Genomic DNA, 19,020 nt, shown 5'->3' on the forward strand with positions numbered 1-19,020 from the left:
CACTGGTTCCAAGATGGCGTAAGGCAGTTGAGAGAGATGGAAATTATGTGGAGAAAGGAAAATATTTTTCCTGAAGTATGTATCTACACACTGTAAAACTTTTAAACATGTATAATAAAAGATGTGTTAAAAAAACAGTGTGCATTTCTTTTGGAGTGACCCTCGTCCTTTTCCATCTTCTTTTATAGCATACATAGAACGTATCGTAACGAAACGCAATGTTTCAGATTCTTCTCATTGGTGCAGACATCAGCGGCGGCTGCCATGTCGCTGGCGCTCAGTGACCTGCGGACGCTGCAGGGCTCCGGAGCGTCCATCCTGCGGCTGTTGGGCGTCTGGTGGTCGCAGGGCCGGCTGGGGCGCCTCCGCTCCGCCGCCTCCGCCATCGTCACGCTCTCTGCTTATGTCTGGCTGACCGTTTTCGCTGCCCTCAAGCTCATAATCGACCCCCCGGAACAGCTGGAGGACATCTCGCTCTGCTGCTTCGTTATTGTAATCTGTTTCGGCTACTTTATCAAGGCAAGTATTAAAAGTTCTTCACAGTGGACGTTGACAATACAGTTTCACTTCAGTTCTTCATAAAATTTATTTGCGAAAAGTAACACCTATGTTCCCCATGACACAATAACAGTTCTGAATATCTACATCCACATCTACATGGATACTCTGCAAATCACATCTATTTGCTTGGCAGAGGGTTCATCGAACCACCTTCACAATTCTCTATTATTCCAATCTCGTGTAGCACGCGAAAAGAATGAACACCTATATCTTTCCGTACGAGCTCTGATTTCCCTTATTTTATCTTGGTGATCGTTCCTCCCGATGTATGTCGGTGTCCACAAAATATTTTCGCATTCGGAGGAAAAAGTTTATGACTGGAATTTCGTGAGAAGATTCATTCGCAACGAAAAACGCCTTTCTTTTAATAATGTACAGCCCAAATCCTGTATCATTTCTGTGGCACTCTCTCCCATATTTCGCGATAATACAACAGGTGCTGCCTTTCTTTGGTCTTCTCCGATGTACTCCGTCAGTCCTATCTGGTAAGGATACCACACCGCGTAGCAGTATTGCAAAAGAGGAGGGACAATGGTAGTGTAGGCAGTCTCCTTAGTAGGTCTGTTCCATTTTCTAAGTGTTCTTTGGTTAGCCTCCCCCACAATATTTTCTGTTTGTTCCTACCAATGTAAGTTATTCGTTATTGTAATACCTACGTATTTAGTTGAATTTACGGCTTTTAGATTTGACTAATTTATCGTTTAACTGAAGTTTAACGAGTTCCTTTTACTACTCATGTGGATGACCTCACATTTTTCGCACCATTCAGATATATTTTCTAAATCGTTTTGCAGTTTTTTTTTTTTTTTTGTCTTCTGATGACTTTATTAGACGATAAACGACAGCGTCATCTGCAAACAACCGAAGACGGCTGTTCAGATTGTCTCCAAAACCCTTTATATAGATAAGGAACAGCAAAGGGCCAATAAAACTACCTTGGGGAACGGCAAAAATCACTTCTGTTTTACTCGATGACTTTCCGTCAGTTACTACCAACTGTGATCTCTCTGACAGGAAATTACAAATCCAGTCACATAACTGAGACGCTATTCCATAAGCACCCAATTGCACTACGAGCCGCTTGTGCGGTACAGGGTCAAAACCCTTCCGGAAATCCAGAAATACGGAATCGATCTGAAATCCCTTGTCAACAGCACTCAGCACTTCATATGAATAAAGAGCTAGTTGTGTTTCACAGGAACAAAGTTTTCTAAACCCACGCTAACTGTGTGTCAATAGACCGTTTCTTCGAGGTAATTCATTATGTTCGAACACAATATATGTTCTAAAATCCTGCTGCATATCGACGTTAACGATATGAGCCTGTAATTTAGTCGATTACTCCTACTACCATTCTTGAATATTGGTGTGACCTATGCAACTTTCCAGTTTTTGGGCACGTACCTTCGAAGAGCGAACGGTTGTATATGATTGTTAAGTATGGATATAATGCATCAGCATACTCCAAAAGTAATCTAACTGGTATACAGTCTGGACCAGAAGACTTGCTTTTGTTAAGTGATTTAAGTTGCTTCACTACTCCGAGGATATTTACTTCTACGTTACTCATGTTGGCAGCTGTTCTCAATTCGAATTCTGGAACATTTACTTCGTCTTCTTTTATGAAGGCATTTCGGAAGGCTGTGTTTAATAACTCTGCTTTGGCAACACTCTCTTCGACAGTATGTCCATTGCTATCGTGCAGAGAGAGAAGGCATTTATTGTTTCTTGCCTTTAACATACTTCACATACGACCAGAATCTTGTGGATTTACAGTGGCACGTAAAGTACGCTCCGCCACACACCGTTGGGTGGCTTGCGGAGTATGAATGTAAATGTAGATGTAGATGTAAAATCTCTTTAGATTTCCTGTCAGGTTTCGAGACGAAGTTTTGTTGTGGAAACTCTTATAGGCATCTCGCATTGAAGTCCGCGCTAAATTTCTAGCTTCTGTAGAAGATCGCCAATCTTGTGGATTTTGCGTCTGTTTAAATTTGGCATGTTTGTTTCGTTGTTTCTGCAACAGTGTTCTAACCCGTTTTGTGTACCAAGGAGGATCAGCTCCGTCGTTTGTTAATTTATTTGGTATACATCTCTCAATTGCTGCCGATACTATTTCTTTGAATTTAAGCCACATCTGATCTGCACTTATATTATTAATTTGGAATGAGTGGAGATTGTCACTCAGGAAGGTGTCAAGTGCATTTTTATCTGCTTTATTGAATAGGTATGTTTTCGCTTATTTTTCAAGGATTTGGTGATTACAGTATTCAGTCTCGCTACGACAAAGCTGTGTTCACTAATTTCTGAATCGGTTCTGATGCTCGTTATTAACTGAGGATGATTTGCTGCTGAGAGGTCAAGTGTGTTTTCACAACCTTTTACTATTCACGTGGGCTCATGAACTAACTGCTCGAAATAATTTTCAAAGGATGCGTTTAGCACAAGTTCGGATGATATTTTATGCGTACCTCCGGAATTGAACATGTACTTTCGCCAGCATATCGAGGGTAATTTAAAGTCACTCCCAACTATTATCGTATGATAATCAGACTCAAGTTTTCTTTGAACCTTTCAGTAACTGTATCATCTGAAATGGGAGGTCGGTAAAAGGACCCAATTATTATTTTATTCCGGTTGCTAACAATGACCTCTGCCCATACTAACTCACAGGAAGCATCTACTTCAATTTTGCGAAGAGTAAAACTACTTCTGACAGCAACAATCACGCCACCGCCATCGTGTTTAGCTTATCCTTTCGGAACACCGTTAGGTTCTTCGCAAAAATTTTGGCTGAGCTTATATCCGGCTTTAGCCAATGTTCAGTGACTATAACGATTTGAGCATCAGTGCTTTCTGTTAGCGCTTGGAGCTCTGGTACTTTCCCAACACAGCTACGACAATTTACAACTGTTATACCAGTGGTTCCTGTATCTACGTTTTTACTCTATCTACGTTTTTCCTGTGTTCAGCCTGCACCCTTTGTGACTGAAGCCCTTCTTGTGTTTTTCCGAGGCTCTCTAACCTAAAAAACCGCCCAGTCCACGCCACACAGCCCCTGCTACCCATGTAGCCGCCTCCTGCGTATAGTGGACACCTAACCTATTCAGCGGAGCCCGAAACACAACCACCCTACATCTACATCTACATCTACATGACTACTCTGCAATTCACATTTAAGTGCTTGGCAGAGGGTTCATCGAACCACAACCATATTATCTCTCTACTATTCCACTCCCGAACAGCGAGCAGGAAAAACGAACACCTAAACCTTTCTGTTCGAGCTCTGATTTCTCTTATTTTATTTTGATGATCATTCCTACCTATGTAGGTTGGGCTCAACAAAATATTTTCGCATTCGGAAGAGAAAGTTGGTGACTGAAATTTCGTAAAAACGTCTCGCCGCGACGAAAAACGTCTATGCTGTAATGACTTCCATTCCAACTCGTGTATCATATCTGCCACACTCTCTCCCCTATAATGTGATAATACAAAACGAGCTGCCCTTTTTTGCACCCTTTCGATGTCCTCCGTCAATCCCACTTGGTAAGGATCCCACACCGCGCAGCAATATTCTAACAGAGGACGAACGAGTGTAGTGTAAGCTGTCTCTTTAGTGGACTTGTTGCATCTTCTAAGTGTCCTGCCAATGAAACGCAACCTTTGGCTCGCCTTCCCGACAATATTATCTATGTAGTCCTTCCAACTGAAGTTGTTCGTAATTTTAACACCCAGGTACTTAGTTGAATTGACAGCCTTGAGAGTTGCACTATTTATCGAGTAATCAAATTCCAACGGATTTCTTTTGGAACTCATGTGGATCATCTCACACTTTTCGTTACTTAGCGTCAACTGCCACCTGACACACCATACAGCAATCTTTTCTAAATCGCTTTGCAACTGATACTGGTCTTCGGATGACCTTACTAGACGGTAAATTAAAGCATCATCTGCGAACAATCTAAGAGAACTGCTCAGATTGTCACCCAGATCATTTATATAGATCAGGAACAGCACAGGTCCCAGGATGCTTCCCTGGGGAACACCTGATATCACTTCAGTTTTACTCGATGATTTGCCGTCTATTACTACGAACTGCGACCTTCCTGACAGGAAATCACGAATCCAGTCGCACAACTGAGACGATACCCCATAGCTCCGCTGCTTGATTAGAAGTCGCTTGTGAGGAACGGTGTCAAAAGCTTTCCGGAAATCTAGAAATACGGAATCAACTTGAGATCCCCTGTCGATAGCGGCCATTACTTCCTTGCGAATAAAGAGCTAGCTGCGTTGCACAAGAGCGATGTTTTCTGAAGCCATGCTGATTACGTGTCAATAGATCGTTCCCTTCGAGGTGATTCATAATGTTTGAATACAGTATATGCTCCAAAACCCTACTGCAAACCGACGTCAATGATATAGGTCTGTAGTTAAATGGATTACTCCTACTACCCTTCTTGAACACTGGTGCGACCTGCGCAATTTTCCAATCTGTAGGTACAGATCTATCGGTGAGCGAGCGGTTGTATATGAGTGTTAAGTAGGGAGCTATAGTATCAGCGTAATCTGAAAGGAAACTAATCGGTATACAATCTGGACCTGAGGACTTGCCCGTCTCAAGCGATTTGAGTTGCTTCGCAGCCCCTAAGGTATCTACTTCTAAGAAACTCATGCTCGCGATGATCGTTTGCTCAGCCGCCACTTTCGTCATGCTTGGCCTCCCAGGAGCCCAGACCTCAGTCCGTGCTATTATTGGCTTTGGGGTTACCTGAAGTCGGAAGTGTATCGTGATCGACCGACAGCTCTAGGGATGCTGGAAGACAACATCCGACGCCAATGCCTCACCATTACTCCAGACATACTTTACAATGTGTTCACAACATTATTCCTCAACTACAGCTATTGTTGAGGAATGATGGTGGACATATTGAGCATTTCCTGTAAAGAACAACATCTTTGCTTTGTCCTACTTTGTTATGCTAATTATTGCTATTCTGAGCAGATGAAGCGCTATCTGTCGGACATTTTTTGAACGTTTGTATTTTTTTGGTTCTAATAAAACCCCATGTAATTCCAAGCATGTGTGTCAATTTGTACCTCTCTGTCTACATTATTCCGTGATTTATTCAGTTTTCAAATTTATACTGATTTTTTTTTCTTTTTGATCACCCGGTAAATTTAAGTATCCGGTATTCTGGGAGTAGTTGTCTGAAGTCTAGACGTATGCAGAAGTGAAACATGAACAATAAACAGTTAAGACAACAATACAATAGAAGCTTCTGATATGTGGTATTACAGCAGAATATTCAATAACAGACGAAGAAGAACTGAATCTAACTAAAAAATAGGAATTTATGGGACATCCTGAATAAAAGAGAGGATCGGTTGATAAGGCACATGGTGAAGCGTCAATAAATCCCCAGTCTGGTAAGGAAGGGAAGTGTTGGGAGTAAAAAATGCAGAGGTAGACCAAACTATGAAAACAGTAATCAGCTTCAGATGGACGTAGATTGCCAGTGGCTATACAAAGATGAAAATACCTGCACAGGGCAGACTAGCCTGTACAGCTGTGTCAAATAAGTCTTAGCAGTGGAAACAGCAATGGAAACAGCAACAGTGGGGGATGCTGAATTGAGGTCGAACGTTGACCAGCGTTTCGAGCGCTTGCGATCAAACAAGTCGGAGGAAATGATAACACACCTTCAGAATTTTTAAACTGTTGAGGGAATAACAACCAACCCACTATTCAAGGTTGTGTGTAAACTGTATGACAAAGCAGATGTATCATCGGACTTTCGAGAGATTGTAATTCACACAATACCACAAAAACGCAGAAAAATGCGAGAACAATCGCCCATCAGTCCGAGAGTTCATCCGCCAGTGTTACTGATCTGCTATATAAAGCTGAGCGTCTCTTACACGACTGTGCTTGGCTTTACAAAAAATTACCGCAGAGGCCTTTCTGGCATTGCGATTGGTAATACACAAGACTTTCATAGGATTTGTCGAACTATAATGACTGTAGATTTAAACTGATTCAAGATGTTTGATATTATCAGAAAATTTCGTATAAGCTGCAGCGAAAACGGGAAATGTAAAATCAGTACAAGAATCAAGACGTAAAAATAAGAACTGAAGGCCAATAAGAAGTGTTCGAATTAGGAAGAGCATAAAAGAAGCACGCAGTTCTTCTCCTGTAATGCTCAAAATAAAGGAATTTGGGGTGGAAAGATTTCAATGTTAATATTCGTTCGTGACATTGCTATCCTTAGCGAAAATGTGCCAGAAATACGGAAACTCTTGGATGGAATGGAGAGTCTAATGAGCACAAAATATAAGCTGAGAGTAAATCAACTAAGCAGAGAAGTAATGAGTAGAAGATGAAATGAGATTGGTGAGAAATATCAAAAGGAGCGACAATATAGTAGAGAAAGTAAAAAAGAAAAAAAAAACAAAATAACATATGACAGTCGGAGCAAGGATGAAATAAGAAGCATACTAGCACAATAAGCACATTACTCTGAAGAAAATGTTCTGAGACCGAACGTTTGGAGCACAGCCATGTATGGAAGAAAACCGGAAAACAAGATAATCAAAGCGTTTGAGATGCAGTGTCACTGAACGATGGTAAAAATTAAGTGAACTATAGGACAAGAAATGCAGCTGTTCTCCGTTGAATCCGTAAGAAAAGAAATACGAGGAAGACAACGTCTAGAAGAAGGGACATGATTAAATGACATGAACTGAGACCAGGTGAAAACTGTTGTGGATCTGAGTGGAGCCATAGAGGGCCAAAACTATATGAGATGTTGCAGATTGGAATATACGCAACAGGTAATGGACCACGTGTGGTGCAATTCCTACTCTGAGACGGAGACGCTGTACATACGAGAGCAATTAGTCAGGAGGCCGATGAGCAAACTAAAAAGAAAAAAAAGAGAAATAATAATTCCAAAAGTTTATGTTCTGTGATGTTTAGGGCCTTCGCGACACAGTAAATACTGTTAACGCTCCAACGGGTTCCATCGTGTGGTAAATAAAGACATGAGGTTTAGGCTATTATATGTTTTACACTGATGACCTGGATACTGAATGGATAAAGGACAGATTATACCTCAGGGTATAAGAACTGATACAAAGTCTCTAAATACGATGCTTCTTGCCGACGACCAGGCATTCGAAAAGGACAGTGAAGTCCAATTACAAATAGCGGTACACAGACTAATCAATAAAAGCCTAAATTATAGTCCGAAGGTGTCAATAAGAAAAACAAAAAAATGACATTTCTAGGAAAACACACAAATGTGGTATGTGACGTTACTTTGGAAGAAGAGAAAGACATGAACAAGAAACTTAATAGCTAGCAACATATACATTTAAGAGCCAAATAAATTGGCACACCTGTCTAATATCGTGTAGGGCCCCTGCGAGCACACACAAGTGCCGCAACACGACGTAGCATGGACTCGACTAATGTCTGAAGTAGTGAGTAGTGCTGGAGGGAACTGACACTGTGAATCCCGCAGGGCTGTTCTTAAACCCATTAGAGTACGAGAGGGTGGAGATCCCTTCTACAGCACGTTGCAAAGCATCTCAGGTACGCTCAATAATGTTCATGTATGGGGTGTTTGGTGGCCAGCGGAAGTGTTTAAACTCAGAAGAGTGTTCCTGGAGCCACTCTGTAGCAATTCTGGACGTGTTGGGGGTTGCATTTTCCTTTTGGAACTGCCCAAGTCCGTCTGAATGCACAATGGACATTAATGGATGCAGGTGATCAGACAGGATGGTTATAAAAATGTCTGACTCGTATGTAGACGCATCAGGGGTCCCATATCACTCCAACTGCTCACGCACTACACCATTAGCGGACTTCCACCACCTATGGACATGCAGGTTCCATTGCCTCCATAACCGTACACGTCCATTCGCTCGCTACAATTTGAAACGAGACTCGCTCGACCAAGCAACATGTTTCCAGTCATCAACAGTCCAATCTCGGTGTTGACGGGCCCAGGTGAGGAATATAGTTTTGTGTCGTGCAGTCATGGAGGATACACGAGTGGGCCTTCGGCTCCGAAAGCCCATATCGATGATGTTTCGCAGTTGATGGCCCAGCATTGAAATCGGCAGCAATTTGCGGAAGGGTTGCACTTCTGTCAAGTTGAACGACTCTCTTCAGCCGTCGCTGGTCACGTTCTTCCTGGATTTTTTTTCCAGCCGCAGCGATGTCGGAGGTTTGATTTCTCGGAATCCTGATTTCACAGTACACTCGTGAAATGGTCGTACGGGAAAATCCCCACTTCATCGCTAGCTCGGAGATGCTGTATCCCACCGCTCGTGCGCTGACTATAACACCACGTTCAAACTCATTTACATCTTGATAAACTGATATCGAAGCAGCAGTAACCGATCTAACAACTGCGCCAGACACTTGTTGTGTTATACAGGCGCTGACGACCGCAGCGCTGTATTCTGCCTGTTTACATATCTCTGTTTTTGAATACATATGCCTATACCAGTTTCTTTGGCACTTCAGTGTACGCGGCACGATGAGGACTCTATTAACGGATAAGATGTGTAGAAATTCGAAATGAAATTTTATAAAATCATGGCACTACTCGCAGTATTAAAAGGTGGAGAAAGTTGCATATTAAGATAAAAAGGCCTGAGACGAAACATCAGAAATGAATTTCCTTAGGTCAGTGAAAGTCTGCACAAGAGATGATAGAACAAGATATGAAGAAAGAAGGAAAGAACTTGGAGTACAGCCTTTATCTGAAAAAGTAATCCAACGAAATCGGGATTGGAAAGAGAATATGTTACGTATGTTGTCTTAGAGAATCCCTCGAGAACAGATTGAATACAAACCCGTAGGAAGAAGGTGTGTGGAGGGGCCGAGGAAGAGATGTCGAGGCCTGAACAGGCAATAAGATCTACCCCCTGATTGGCAGAAGAATAATAATAAGAAGAATCTATCTCAAGAGACAAATGTTAGATGAACCATGTCCTCTCAGCCGAAAATGAATTCAGCCATGTCTTACATCTTTGTCAATACTTCATGTATATGATACATACGAAATTGCATTGTAATTCAAATTTAGAGCGAAATCAAATGGTCGTCCTTTCTGACTAAGTTTATCCACAAGGTGGAAAAAAGCGAAGACGCAGAAAGACACAACAGCGTTTGAAACAACTTTCGCCCTCATGGCTCATTTACCATAAATGCTTACTGTAGCGTCGGTAACAACAAACAGGATATCTCGTTACCGGTTTCCTAAATCGCCTGTACTACCATCGCCACATAAGCTGTGTACGACTAGCCCATCTGTCTGTGCTTTAAAAAGCAGTGCTGTTGGACTTTTCGTATTACAGTCAGTTTGCATCTATTTGTTTCACAGGGGCAGACTTAAATGAGATGTGTTCAAACAAAATTTTCAAATGTGTACGAATCCCTAAGGGACCAAACTACTGAGGTCACCGGTCCCTAGACTTACACCCAATTTAAACTACTTTATTCTAAGCACAACACACACACCCGTGCCCGAGGGAGGACACGAACATCCGGCGGGAGGGGCCGGGCGAGACGTGTTTATGCTCCACACATGTTATCTAGTTGCAGTCCACTTCCCAATGTGACAGTTAAATTATGTGGTCAGTCTGATACTTCAGCAGCTATATACGTTAAAAATTACTAGAACAGGATTGAAGTGTCAAGGCACTGCCCGGCAAAAGCGCATCTGAGTTTGTTAACTGGTTCTGGATTTACTGGGGAGGTAGGCATTAGCGGTCCCACTCCGTATTGTGTTCTTTGACGCCGATGCACCATGCGGTCCTTTATTTTCATGTTTACAGTTCGCCTGAGAGCTCTTCACTGCCTTCATTCAAGATAGGTCTGTGTTGTCTTTACGCCGTGCATCTGCACACTGAAGTACGTATTGCTGACAAACGGTTTCAGACATTCTCCGAGCTTGGATCTAATCGGCCAGTTTTCTTACAGTTTCTGTTTTCGGTAACTTTGGCTTACATGGTGCACTTTCATAAAGAAGGATTCTACACATTATTGTAATTTGCGACTGTGGCTTTATTATTCGCAGGCAATTAACACCGGGTATGCTCCTGCAAAAGCAGAAAAATTTCTTTCACAGTTCCGTATGACAGGTTATATTCGTCATGTTTTTTCTTAACACCGTCTTCTGTGTTTTAAGAGAGAAGTCGTAGCTCACTTAACAGCATTCCTCATTGTAAGCCAGACACGTTTGTAATTATAGAATATCCTGTAAAACCCCGGGAATGAAGATCTGCTTCAAACGGATGTTTACAATGACTCAAGAAATGCTTACGGAAATCTTGGGTTCGACAGATCTGCCACCCAGTGCTGACAATGCGAACAAACGTCTTGCATGGGACCGACTGACGACTTCCGCACTAAAACTGCAAAAAGTATTAATTATCCTCTTTGCTATACCTTTACCTTTCTATAAACTCTCGGGTAACTCTTCTTTAGTAAACGACAGTTCTCGAAGAAACTGCTTCTTCAGAAACCTCTAGACAGGGAAAATAGTTCTTATGCATTAGCTCAATGTATAAACCAAAGTTGACCATATTCTATTACTTTTCTAAACACAGAAATTTGATGAAATCCAACATGTATAGGATCACCAACTCTCTGTTGTAGCACATCTTACTCTTTTAAACACATAGACTCTATACAAATGATGCACATGCATTTATTCTAACACATCTTAAGTACAATGTATGAACTTTCTATAAACTTTAATCACGTGGTAGCACAAATGAAGTGCACATGACGTGCACATTCATTCAAACATGCCACAAGAGCATAGCATAAATTTATGGTAACATTTTATCTTAAGGGAACACATGCATCAGATGTAGCTATAAAATGACAAACTGTTGAGTCTGGAGTTAATGGTTTGTGAAGTATTAAGATAACAGAAATTGCAAATTATTCTGATTTACTAAGACGCACACTGTATTGTCAAATTTAGACTGTAAGAGAAAATACTAGCTTTGATTTCTAATAACCGAATGTGAATGTATGAAAGAGGTGCTATTAGCAACTCTCAAGATTCTTCTTAACATATCTGAATTTAATCAGAGTTTTGCCGAGGTTTAACAAAGTTTCTCCTGCGAAACGGCTTTCTATTGTAATTGTATGAGACTAAACGTTATGGGCACTTTAAGTTTCAGTACCTTTCACTGTTAAATCTGACTTTAAGAGCATAGCCTATTATGTTTACATATTTCTTGTTGCAAATAAATTCCAAATTTCCAACAGTTTAATAGCAGCTCTTATTAACGTAACCAGAAACAGTGATTTTGAATGAATTGAGACGATTCGCTCTTCGTACGTGATGCATTTGCATAATTTTTCTTCTGTCACCGAAGCTGTGCTTATAATCATTTACCACATTGTTCACGTCAATGGTACTGCGGTGTGATCCCTACTCCTTTCGTAGTCGTTCCTCGTTGTTAACCTGAATAAGCGACCCTCGGGAATCATTTAAACAAATTTAACTGGAAGCTGAAACTTCCTGGCAGATTAAAACTTTGTACCGGACCGAGACTCGAACTCGGGACCTTTGCCTTTCGCGGGCAAGTGCTCTACCAACTGAGATACCCAAGCACGACTCACGTCCCGTCCTCACAGTTTTACTTCTGACAGTACATCGTCTCCTACATTCCTTTCTTTCAGGAGTGCTAGTCCTGCAACGTTCGCTAGGAGACGAGCATTTAAAAAACATTAAAAACATTTGGAATGTCAGCGCCTACCCAATAGATGAATTTTAAGATATGAAGTAGTAATTATATAAAAAATTGGATTATATCGTGTAAAGATAACTGACACTTTCCACGTCATTACGAGATGTCTTATTCATGATCTGTGGAATTAATGTAATGCTATGTTAGTATTACAAAAAGCCGGTCTGTAGTAACGATACTAAGCTTCTTGCAACGTTAACTGAAACTTTGTCAATATACAGAAGTTTACACTATCTTTAGCTACTGACTACTGCTGTTCGTCAGCGTACAGAAGTGGTTTTAACTTCATGCATTTTCTTTTTTCATAATGTATTGCCAATCAGGCCAGTGCCACAGCAGTTGTTGGAAGTGACATGATTAATGGTCTGTACGTCTGTTGAAAAGTCTGATTCAGATAATGTAAAACGCTTGAGGTGATGCACAAGCGAATATGAAATTGCTCGTTTATTGCTCTGTGGATGCTGGTAGCTTTCGATTACCATATCTGTGGCTACGTTTTTTCTCTGTAAATACTAAATACGTGTCTTTTTGTTCTAATGTCTGCACCAAGATCCAGGATGGTTGTAGAAGTGTCCCCCAGCTCCATTGTAAGCCGAATATATTTATGTTGCACCTTCAGATGTTGTAATAACGTATATATGTGTCTAGTGGTACTGGTTCACAATCAAAGCATGTCATCCAAATATCTGAACCAGTACATTGTTTTGCAGTCCGTGGGTCTTTCTCTAAGAAAATTTGTTCTAAATTTACCACGAAAATTTAAGGTAATATAGGACCATGAGGTGAAAGCATAGCTAGGCCACCAGACCGACAACAGTACTTGCCCTGAAACTGGAAGTAATTCTCTTTTACACACTTTTGAGTATCAACGATTACATCATGATATATGTATGTGTATATTGATCAATAAGAAACCATTCATATGATGTAGATTGTTAAGTTATACAACCTGTTAGGATAAATATCACCCCACTTTAATTAAACGGCAGATATATATATAAATTTCATCAAATGTATGTAAGGTGTAACCATTATGCAACGACACCACAGCTATTTTCAACGTGTGACACTATCATTGGAATTCAATTTCACTGTTTACTGTATCCTCAGGCACTTCGTTTAACATTTCTTTTTACAAGACAAGGTCTAAGCTACAGCTCCTCCGTATTTGCATGTTACCGAATGTCGCGAACACTAGTGTCCAACCATTGGAACTCATTCTCAACTGTTAGCCTCCTCTTTCGCTTCCAACACAGATTGCATTTAAACATAACTGGTCGGAGCACGTGTATCGATTTACGATACATTATTATATCTCACAAATTTTTGTAACAGGAACATTTTCACAAAAAACAATTGTACATAATGAAATACGTTTGTGGTATGTGGAAGAATTGAACATTTATTTTAACATAAAACACATCTATACAGAGTAGGTTGTAAGCGTGGAAGGCTGAACAATTAACTGTTAACACAGGCATGGAATTGTCTATATCACTCACGTCAAAGAGTGACTATAATAACAAACACTACCCATATGGAATGTTTATATACCACTGTACACTCGCGTTTGCGGGGACAGAATGCGATGCTACACGACTTCCCTCCTAGTGTTAACGATATCGGAGATTAAATTTCACACATCACCCTGCAGGCGTCACCGCTGCTTTCTTGAAACCTGGCATTGTGCCACTGGAGGCACTGATTCCAACAGGATGTGAGGTATCAGTCTTCGGCGTCGTTTTCTTCTCCGAAACGCCTGTCTTCGGTAGTGACTCGCGGTGGCTGTTGGTTACTGGGGCGTTTTCCGGTGCTATATTCGTATCTACTCGTTCACCTCCTGCAGTCCTCGCTGTATCCAGTGCTTCGAAAAATGCGGGCTTGAGTCGGTCTAGTGCGACGGTGATAGGCATACCATTTACTCTAATCTGGAATGTGTGGTCTCCTCTGCTAGTCACGGGATATGGTCCGTCGTACGATGGCTGCAACGGCTAGCGTCGTGCATCATTGCTTAAGAAAACGTGTGTGCAGTTCTCAAGATCTGAGAACATAAACGAGTGTTTCCCAGCCTGACCCCTGGGCGCCGTTCGTCTACGCCGGCGTATGTGCTCCCGTAATTTAGCAGCAAAGTCTGATGCATAGACTGTATCGTCTGCCATGATTTGTTGAAACAACCGAGACGACTGAAGTTACAACGTGTCGTGATGCCTGGAGCGAATGTTGAATTGTATTTCGACCTATCTGGAGTGAGAGCACGCCCATTTGTGCCGCAACACTTTCGAGCACAAACTGTTGAATTGGAACACAATCTGGCATATCCAGGAGTACAAGCCACTATTAGTTTTGTCTGGTCTTCATTGCACGCCTTCTGCAAAACATTTGTTAAGTAATGCATTGCAGGTCAGAGGAACAAGATTACACGGCATGTCAGAGCACCTCTAGGAGCATTTGCAACTCATTATCACGCCGCAGGGCCTGTACGAGGGCATCAAAATCAATGGTGGCCGTTACAGCTTCAACAAGTGAACATGTGACTGCTGTCGCGTTCACAGCCTCTGCACGTGATAGCGCATCTGCTGGTATGTTCAGCTTCCCTTGTGTATACACAGTGCAGGTGGAGAACTGTCTAATGGCGTAATTCCCTCGGCGAGGGTTTCTCTGTTTTACAGCAAAGGCGTACGTAAGCATGATATGATCTGTTTAAAAAGTGAACTGCCGGCACTCTAGTAAATGCCTGAATTTCTTGACTGCGGCGTAAGCTGCATACTGTTCGCGGTCATATGTTGCACAGCATTGCTGTGAAGGTGACAGCCCCTGACTGAAGAATTCTATGGGCTGCCAACAATGTTAGAGCTGTTGCTGCAGAGCAGCGCAACGGCTGTAGACGAGGCATCAACCATAACTGCCAGTGGAGCCTGTGCCACGGAATGTGCAGCTTCTGCAACTGATGTTTTTCAAAAATGGTTCAAATGGCTCTGAGCTCTATGGAACTTAACAGCTGTGGTCATCAGTCCCCTAGAACTTAGAACTACTTAAACCTAACTAACCTAAGGACATCACACAGCTGCATACTGTTCGCGGTCATATGTTGCCCAGCATTGCTGTGAAGGTGACAGCCCCTGACTGAAGAATTCTATGGGCTGCCAACAATGTTAGAGCTGTTGCTGCAGAGCAGCGCAACGGCAGTAGACGAGGCATCAACCATAACTGCCAGTGGAGCCTGTGCCACGGGATGTGCAGCTTCTGCAACTGATGTTTTTCAAAAATGGTTCAAATGGCTCTGAGCTCTATGGGACTTAACAGCTGTGGTCATCAGTCCCCTAGAACTTAGAACTACTTAAACCTAACTAACCTAAGGACATCACACACAACCATGCCCGAGGCAGGATTCGAACCTGCGACCGTAGCAGTCGCACGGTTAACTGCTGTTTTTACGGCTTGCAAAGCGTCATCTGCTTCGCTTGTCCAATGAAACTTGTCGTTTAGCTTTGGTGTGCCCTTATGAAATTCATTCAGGTGCGCCGTTATCGTTGCGTAATTGTATACAAATCTTTGGTAAAAATTTATGACCCTAAAACCAGGCGTAGCGCTCTGATTTTAATGGGGCGAGGGTATTTGTTTATGGCTTCCACTTTATCTTTCTGCGGTCGAATACCATGGACGTCGACTGTATAACCCATAAGCTGCACTTCCCTCGTTCCAAAAGTACACTTTGAAGGATTAATTACTAAGCTTTGTGACCGTACACACCAAAATATCACTAAAATATCTAAGCCACTAGTTATATCATCCATGATACGTTGAAACGTCTGTGCTGTGTTGCACAGACCAAAAGGCAAACTAGTGAACTCGAATAGACCGAAACGTGTTGTCACCGCTGTCTTGGGAATATCTTCTAAGGTAAGGGGATCTGATAATACTCCCGGACTAGATCAATAGTGGAAAATATAATCTTACCATGACCACAGGCAGAGAACTCTTCTACATGTGACACGGGGTACCGATCCGAGATGGTCCTCGCATTGAGCTGTCGCTAATCACCACATGGACGTCATTCGTTCTTCTTCTTTGGTACTACATGCATTGGGGCTGCCCAACTGTTGTTAGAAACTCTGGAAATGCCCATATATAGCATGGTGTGGAATTCCTGCTTCACCACTCGCAAATTCTCTGGCGTTAAACGTCTAGACCTAGCGTGAGATGACAGGCCTGGCGTGGTCAAAATGTGATGTACTGTTGTGTGTTATGTGTATAACCGGAGGAAGAGTAGGCGACTGCTGCACCATTTCGGGACATTCTTTTAGTAATCGTGTGTACGTTGTATCTCTTGCTACCGTACGTACCGACACCGGAGTGATGCAACACACCTTCTCTGGAGCACGCAGGTTTGTAGTGGAATCAATCAGCTGCTTCGGTCGGAGGTCAAATATCAGATCATAAGACGATAAAAAATGCACTCGTATGATAGTTTGCGATAATAGGCTACAGTGAAGCGCCACTCAAACATGCGGCGTAGTCCTAGGGTTAAGCAACAACGTGACCGTACCGTACGTTTTAATCTTAGAGCCGGCCGGGGTGACCGAGCGGTTCTGGACGCTACACTCTGGAACCGCGCGACCCCTACGGTCGCAGGTTCGAATCCTGCCTGGGGCATGGATGTGTGTGATGTCCTTCGGTTAATTAGGTTTAAGTAGTTCTAAGTTCTAGGAGACTGATGACCTGAGATGTTAAGTCCCATAGTGCTCAAAGCCATTTGAACCATCTTCTGTTAGGGCTGCGACTACATAGTTATACTTCGTTTCGTCTGCTGATATGTGTGCAAGGACGAACTGGCTTACAAGCCGGGCAAACCACAAAACCGGGTCATGTTGTCAGAACGGCGGGCGTTCAGTTGTAACTGTGCTAATTGTAGCTGGCTCTGTGGTGACCGGCGGATTGTCCATTTTCGAGCGAGAACGAGCACGGCGAGGCTGACGCGGAAGTAAGGAACGTTCACGTTACGATGCGTGGTGTAACGATGAAGCTGATGCGGTCTTGTTGTTGTGTTATCGTCGGAGTCAGAAAATATGTGATATCTGGTGCAACTGAACATTTATTTCCACATAAAACACATCTACGCAGAGTAGCTTGCAAGCATGGAAGGCTGTAAAGACAAACATGGAATCGTTTATATCTCTCACGCCAAAGAGTAATTCTAAAAGCAAACAGGAGCCACATGGAATGTTCGTAAACCGCTGTACACTCGCATTTGTGGGGACAGAATTCCATGCTATACATTGTTTCATAATTCACATCTGTATTAAACAAAAACAGGCCAAAAAGTACAAGAAAAATAAACGTTGCAAACGAATAATATACTTCCTATGTCAGAAAAGTTCCAGGACAGGTTTATTATTCCTGACTTTGGAATGCGCATTAAGCCCATAGTGAAATATGGGCATTGGTTGAGGAAGCATTTTCAGGCGAGGCACTTTCAAGAAGTTGTGTTTTCGAGTAGCATTAAAGCTTAGTCGTATTCTCAGGATTGGTTTTTAGTACATGACCTTGCCAGACCCCATACTGCTTTATCTGTTACTGAGTATATGGCCAGACGTCTTGGCACTGCAGCTGAAAATTTCCCTACTTGCTTCCAAGACCTCCGGAACCGTTGGCAGCTGTGTATAGAGAGCCAAGGGGACTACTTCGGTAGGAGCTAGGATCATCACTTGGTAAGTATAATTGCAATATATTGCAATATTCTCTTTAAAAAAACTGTGCTGGAACTTTTCTGACAAAGACAGTTCAAACAACAACTTCCTACTAGAAAAGATAATTGCATGTTAACAAAATTTTCAATTTGTCGCTCCAGTCTACATATATACATCATAGATGTTTGAGACTTGAAAATATCTGTGCAGCCATATAGTTTCATTTGAATGAAATTTCCGTGTATCTGCCTCCAACGTTTTCATAAAGTGAAAGAGTCTTAATGCAAAAAACAAAACCTGAAGTACTCAGAAGACATAGTTGGGTGTCATTGTTAGTTAGCTAGTTACTTTCAAGTTGCATGGATCGTTTGAGCTATAAACCATAATGAAGTGGCACGACTCATTTTACATTCATATTGCTAGCAGGTTGGGCGACACGATTTGCTGAGACTTCAGGAGAAATAAGGGGAAGGCGTAATTGATACCAAATCAATTTACTGGAAAAGTGGAAGCTATACATAGGGGGAGGCATGAAGGAAAACTTCAGTCTCTCGAAGAACTGTCCGTCCCGTGTCGAGGCCTGGAACAGAGCGAGTCAGGGGCCTCCCAGGCCCGCTATTGTTAAAAAAACATCCCACCTGGTTGGGGAAAGTGTACTGGTCACCTGCGAAGCGCATTATGATCAGCGCTGGAGGTAAAGCACGTGGGCCCCTACTTCCCCGCCACGCCCTTAGTGGAAGGATCGAGAATATCGAGGCTGTCTTAACAGTTGGTAATAGTTACAAACCGTACACTCCTCTCTCATTACAATGGTCGATATGAGTGGAGTATTTCTCTCAGATCTGGGGGCTTATAGCTAATGAAAGGTGGATTTCAGAAAAAAGAAACATTTGATGGTGTTTCATGCAACTGGTGAAGATAATGAAAACAACAATAACAACGGCATTTATGTGACTGGCCTTATGATGATCGGTGACACGGTGGAGGC

At 42.2% G+C, this 19,020-nt stretch overlaps 1 protein-coding gene across 1 annotated transcript in view; it reads left to right on the top strand.

Annotated features, from left to right (window-relative positions):
* The first annotated feature begins 252 nt into the window (after positions 1-252).
* Positions 253-19,020, top strand: part of LOC126279320 (odorant receptor 2a-like) — a 71,557-nt gene continuing 52,789 nt past the window's right edge. Inside the window, exon 1 of the mRNA XM_049979671.1 lies at positions 253-519. Coding sequence (XP_049835628.1) covers positions 265-519 — 255 coding nt within the window. The 5' untranslated portion in view covers positions 253-264. The remainder of the gene's footprint in view (positions 520-19,020) is intronic.

This window comes from Schistocerca gregaria, chromosome 1 (assembly GCF_023897955.1).
Source record: "Schistocerca gregaria isolate iqSchGreg1 chromosome 1, iqSchGreg1.2, whole genome shotgun sequence".
Lineage (NCBI taxonomy): Eukaryota > Metazoa > Arthropoda > Insecta > Orthoptera > Acrididae > Schistocerca > Schistocerca gregaria.